At 35.8% G+C, this 6,752-nt stretch overlaps 1 protein-coding gene across 1 annotated transcript in view; it reads left to right on the top strand.

The window, feature by feature from the left end:
• The first annotated feature begins 2,037 nt into the window (after window positions 1-2,037).
• MALL (mal, T cell differentiation protein like) overlaps window positions 2,038-6,752 on the top strand; it is a 28,917-nt gene continuing 24,202 nt past the window's right edge. Inside the window, exon 1 of the mRNA XM_053709291.1 lies at window positions 2,038-2,218. Coding sequence (XP_053565266.1) covers window positions 2,111-2,218 — 108 coding nt within the window. The 5' untranslated portion in view covers window positions 2,038-2,110. The remainder of the gene's footprint in view (window positions 2,219-6,752) is intronic.

Below are 6,752 nucleotides of genomic sequence, written 5' to 3'. Positions count from 1 at the left end.
TGAGACCTGGAGCAGTTGGCAAAAGAAGAGTGGTCCTAAATTCCAGTAGAGAGGTTTAAAAAACTTATTATTGGTTACAGGATGTGATTGATTTCAGTTATTTTTTTTCCAAGGGGTGTGCTACCAAATATTACATTGAGGGTGCCAATAATTTTTTCAGTCCATTTTTGGAGTTTTGCACAGAATGTGTCAGATTTAGCTTTTTTTCTCCACTTTTTTGTGTCATACCAATACAAACAAAAATAAACATGAAAATGCCTAAACATTTGTAATTGGAACTATTTTCAGGGCGAAGTGGTGCATTATCTGACAAAAATGCACGGGTGACAAGAAATATAGACGAACAAAAAACTTGCACTAACTGGTCTTTTCAAAACAAGTAAAGTGTTTACTGTTTCGGGGACAAAGTATCTCAGATACTTTGTACCCGAAACATCACTTTTCACAGTAAACACTTTACTTGTTTTGAAAAGACCAGTGAGTGCAAGTTTTTTGCTCGTCTCTATTGATCCCACTAGCACCCTGGCAGTTGACAGATGGAGTGAAAGTGCACATCTTGGCTACTCTCTCTCTTTCTTTCTCTCTCTCTCTCTCTCTCTCTCTCTCTCTATATATATATATATATATATATATATATATATATATATATATATATATATATAATTTTTGTTTACATTGTGCATATAAGAAAATTTAAAAATGTGAAAGTCTATGGTAGTCAGTCATTGCTTTGTCGGTCATACATTTTGTGGTATTTGTAAGTTTTATTTTTGGCAATGGGGATTTTAAGAAAGTACTTTTTAAATAAGACAAAATATAAATTTGAAATTTGCCAAATATGGTACTTGAGTGAACACCTATTCTCTGTGCACTTGTTAGCCTCCGCCCATTTCCTGTTACCAGAAACTATAGAGCCTGCTACCGAAGAAGAATAAATAGGTCATATACTTAATAAAATGCACATATTTGATGTAGTGTGTGTTTTATCATGCTTTGCTATTGCAATTAAAAGCAAATAAGATTATTGACCAAAATTATTGCTGCAACTGTTTTATATCCCTTTAATGTCAATCTATAAAAATTGTGCAATTAAAAATGTTATATAATTCTGACTATTTATAATTAATTTCTTATTTTTAAAGCGTGATATGAGAAATATCTTTAACGTTTTAATACGCAAAAAGCAGTCTGTAATATTATTTCAAAGTGATGTTTAGTTGTCTCATACAAGGTATATGGGAGTCATCATGTCACAGATGCACTGGAAATGCAGAATTATCGTTACATTTTTAACCACTTAATGACCAGCAATGACCCTGTACGTCGCCGGTCTTTGAATGGGGATTCCTTTTTTTATAGAGCGGTCTCGCTGCTGGCGAGACCGTGCAGTTTACACCTGGAAGGGAGGTCATAATAGCGTGGTCCTGCTGCTGGTGGCAAGACTTGTGATTCTATGACCTGAAAAACCCTTAATGACCAGCGATGTTCAGGGTATGTGAAAAATGCATGCACTTTGCATGGATTGGAATATATCACAAATTTCATGAAATATCTCCTCAATTATGTTCTTTTGAAGTGATAGGGAATATTATTACCAATCTCATTTGTAGGTTGTATGCAATAGTCTGCATTTTTCTCATTATTCATATCTCTCTAATCTTTCTTCTTGCCTTTCTTTCTATCTAACAGAAAGCATGAAAAGATGTAATCATGTTGTGAAACTGGATCTTTGAACTATAATTCCTTTTTCAGCTGATACTAGAGCAGACCTTCAAATATTTATGACACACTAAGGTATTCTCTCACACTCATTCCTAAAATATGTTTGATAGAAGTTGCATTAAGAAATAAAGTATTGTTCAATATAGTAAGTGTGTGTGTCATAATTCTTTTCACCCTGACTGTACAGATGTGGATCACCTTGCCCATGTTTTATCTTGAAGGGCCTGCCAGAGTAAAAACAGGTTTTTCAAACTACGTCTTTGTAGGTGTGTCTATGTGAATAATGTTTTAAACTTAACTGATTGCTACTTTTTGTACATAGAACAGACAGGTGTTGAGGAGCTGCAGGCTAAAAACCAGAGAGAGAAGCAGAGTTCAGTGAGATAAAATGGGGTCCCAAGGAATTCAGATGCCTGGAAGCTGTGAGGTTCCAGATATCCCTCACGGATTGGGTGTTTTCAGATGTTTACCATATGCATTTATACTACCAGAATTGGTAAGTTATCTCATTTATTGGGCATTTGGATTTATGGGAAATGATGGGCAGTCTTTAGTAATCAGTTTTTGGACACTATTCTGAACTGATATGACTTGAAGAAATGCTGAGCTAATATGATCTTTTATGCACTGGGATCATTGTTAAAGGGTTGTGCAATAATAAAATGATCTTTTTTTGTTAAAGATTTTTATTTTTAAACAAATTTGCTTATGTTAACTCTTTGAAAATGGTTAAACACACAAACAAAGATGTGCAGTGATGGGAGCATACACATATATGCCTGCTTCTCATTTGTTCATCCTTATCTGGAGTGGCACAAGGGTACATCATTTGCCAAAATATTTATATTCCTTTTGCAGCGGTTAATAAAAATGATTTGTTTAAAAATAAAATGCTCTAAAAGTATAGCATTTTACAATATCCCTTTAATATATTGGGATATAATCCACATTCTCTAATAGTAGTTACTTCTTTTGACAGTTTTGCCATCAGTATCAATACTTGTTCTGTCTTCAGTTATGTTCATCGCTTCAGATTGTCCCATACACATCTATAAGCTATATTTCTTCCAGTCCATAGCTAACACATAAAGAACCCTGCTGCTATGATATTGACATTTGTGTTGTTATTTGAGCTGTGTTGCTGAGGATGCTGCCAAAACCCCAAATCTCACATGTCCAGTGATCTACAGTTGGCAAGAAAAGACTTAAAGGAAGATGAAGGGCAATTTAACAAGATTTTACCACCCCACACTAGTACCTGCTGCACCCCTGATATTTAGCCTTATGGTCAACATATTCTACCCCAAATTATATCATCTAGAATTGCGTCTGCTTTGGGAGACAGTTGCGTAGAACAAGTACATTTACATTTCAGTAGTTAGTTACAAAGATAATACAGACATTTTTACTGGAATTCAGTAAGTGCCTTCAGGCTATACAAGGTATTGCCTTTCACTAATTCTGCATGCTTTTATGATGCATGCTTTTATAACAAACTACTTGAATAAGACATATTGACAGTTTTATGATATAGTTCTTAAGTTATAAGCAATTTATATTTTGTAAATATGGGGTCAATCACAAGCTTTTACAAAAACGTATCAAAAGATTCATCTACAAAACTTTCCATAGATATTAATGGTGATTTTCTGTAGGAAATCATTAAAAATATTTCTAAACCTCAACTTCAATATCTGTTTTGGTGAGAAATAACTAGATACTAGTTTATTTAGTGCCTTCTGTCAAAGCATTTGTCTGTTGTGTTTTTTGTTGAAATTATATCTGATGAATATCATAAATACTGACTTGAATACTTGCAGTTGTAATTTTTTTTTGTTTTGTTAACAAGTTGTCCAGTGCTACAGATTATATGTATGCATGTATTAATATTAATTTGTTTTTCTAAGTGTCATTTTCTAATAATTCCCATTATACGTTTTTGTGGGTCTGGGTTCCATATGTTTGTTGTATAAACTTGTTCCATTTGGCATATCATTGTTTTGTAAAGCCTCATGGATATTGTCAATTATATAGAATATTCCATGTTCAACAAAGGGCCCTGTTGAAAAAAAATGCCCCTCCAAGGTAACTCAGTAGTCAGCAACATTAATAATATACATGCTGCTCTGTATAATGATTATATAGATAGACCTACAAACTGCACTAATAAAAGACTCCCCTGCATTAGGATTGTATAAATTCTGCACATGCTTATGTATAGACTGGCTGCTATGCCCCCCCCCCCAGCACTTGGGCCCTAGGGCAACTGCACAAATGGTAGTTCCGCCCCTGATTACATGAACTTTATACTAGAACAATTATAGAAATATGTATGAATAGGTCGCTACTGCTCCTTTCTGAGACAATGATAGCAAGGCAACTCTACATTCATTATAGTTTTAAAGACTGGCGTGGGAAGACTGGATATATTACAGTACTTCTCTCATTTTGTTAGTGCTTCCTCTGGGGCATTATGTAACTGCTACACTATGAGAACGTTCTTTTAGGCATGTCTATCCCAACTGTTTGAAGGGACAGAAAGGGGAAAATTGAAATGTGCATGAATGAATTTCAGTTTTAAATCGATGTATTTTTGCAATATACTTCCATGAGCAAAAATGCTTCTAGTTAAAATTTCAATGGCATACACACATATGCTACGTGTGACTAGAGGTTCAGTTTGCAAACACCATACCTGCTCAGAGAGCTGGCTGTGGTCTGTATTGCATCACTCAAGGCTTAATTTGTGTCATATAAGCCACCGCTGACTCTCTGATCAGGTGTGGTGTTTGAATGATTGTGAACAGGGCCCTCACAGCCTATGGGGCCTATCTATCAAGCTCCGAATGGAGCTTGACGCCCCGTGTTTCTGGCGAGCCTGTAGGCTCGCCAGAAACAGCAGTTATGTAGCAGCGGTCTAAAGACCGCTGCTCCATAACACTGTCCGCCTGCTCTGATGAGGCGGACAGGAATCGCCGGAATTCAACGAGTACGATCGGGTTGATTGACACCCCCCTGCTGGTGGGCGATTGGCGATTGGCCGCGAGTCTGCAGGGGGCGGCGTTGCAACAGCAGCTCTTGTGAGCTGCTGGTGCAATGCTGAATACGGAGAGCGTATTGCTCTCCGTATTCAGCGAGGTCTGGCGGACCTGATCGCACTGTCGGATCAGATCTGCAAGACCTATGATAAATAGGCCTCTATGTGTGTATGCCACTGAAAAACAGTAATAATAACTTTTACTAGAAGCATTTTTGCTAATGGACGTATAAAATTGCTTCTATTTTAAAATGTAAATGCACACATATACATTTAAACTTTGGCCTTTCTATACCTTTAAGTATTCCTTGATTCTGTATTGATGTTAGACTTAATACTATATATATATATCACTTTAATTGTATGGCTTTGAGCATGTACAACATACTAGTTTAATTGTATGTTTGTGTGATACTACACTTTAAATATATATAACATATATATTATATTTCTGTAGCAGTCTGCTGTGTACTGTTTTAGCCTATTTATTAAGGATTTGTATCCTTTTAAGTCCATAATAGACTGGCACTTTTTAAAACTACTTTTACATTCCATTAGTCATTTTTTTGAGAGTCTCTAAATTCTCATTTTTTTAAAGAGCCTCAGTACTTTTATTGCACAATATTTCTTTTTTGTATTCTTTTAGAATTAGAAGCTACCCAGCTGGCTCACCACGGTTCACAAATGCCTTAGATTCTTCAGGTTTCTATCACACACACTATACAGTGTCCGGTGTAAAAAACCACACTCAGTCTAAAAACCACTGTGAATAAAACCCCTTGACACTCATGTTATTCAATAAAAATGTGAAATTAATATTAAAAACAATTCGGACGCGTTTTGCGGTATATTAGTACTGCTTCCTCAAGGGGCATGATTGCATACGAACACACAGGATTGCTTGTGTGCAATGGTAAGGAGGAGAAGCTGGGTGGACAGGGGCGAATATTTACGAGCATGATAAATTGAGCCCACAATGTTGGGGAGCTGCACAGCTGCAGGAACTGCACTATGAAGTGGGGATGCACATAAATACATCTGGTGCATGGGTAACACAGTGCCTTTCTGATTCAGTTCTGGACAACGGTCTTTTCATCTGTGTTAGTCTCTAGTTTCTTGCCAGTACAGCAACTTGGTTTTCACTTACCTTGTAAGACATGTAGACATGAAAAAGGGGTAATTCAATTGAACATTTTTTTATATTGTCATATTTCTCTCTATATATTATCTCTAAGATATTAAAGCATAGAAGAAACTAGCCCTCAAACAAAATATTGCAGGGGTGGAGGACTATAATCTGTATGAATTTAGCTCTGAAGTAGTTCTGTAACTTTATAAGGTGGAGCAGAGACATTATTGAGTAGAACATAAGTAGAGGGAATGCTTGTATTGCTTATTTGTGATCTAACTGATGAGGAATTGCAGCAGGGAAAGGGAAGGTTTGGAATCTGGATGACAATAAATTTCATGTTTTTATGCTTCTTGTCCATAATAATACCACAATGATGATACTGCCCTGATGATAGCATGTTATTGTTACTATGGTCACAGGTATTTTTCTGACATAGATACCGCCCTATCTATAACAATCGGGGAGGCATGTCATGTTAAAACCCTCTGTGTCACATAAAGAGTTAATCCCTTTCTTTTGCCCTAAGCGCCCTATCGTGTTGTGCCTGTGATGCTGCTGCACATGCAACATTGTTGTAGTGGTACGTTGTCCTCACAGAAATGAAGCACAAGAAGAAGTGTTGGCAAAATATTTTAATTTTCACATCTGAATCCATTTGGGGTGTAAAAATGTTGTGAAATTAACCTTTGACATGTTATATAAAATATATAACAAAAGGGGGATTGTTCATTTTAAAATGTATTTAACATCTATTGAAACTGAAAGATACAGAAACTTGTAAACAAAATAATTACCAAACAACAATTAAAACATGTTTTTTAAAATAATATACATTCATCGTGTTAATTAATTAATAAATTA

The sequence above is a fragment of the Bombina bombina genome, chromosome 4 (assembly GCF_027579735.1).
Source record: "Bombina bombina isolate aBomBom1 chromosome 4, aBomBom1.pri, whole genome shotgun sequence".
NCBI lineage: Eukaryota > Metazoa > Chordata > Amphibia > Anura > Bombinatoridae > Bombina > Bombina bombina.
Note: the sequence above shows the minus strand (reverse complement) of the source record. Positions and strands in the feature narration are given on the sequence as shown.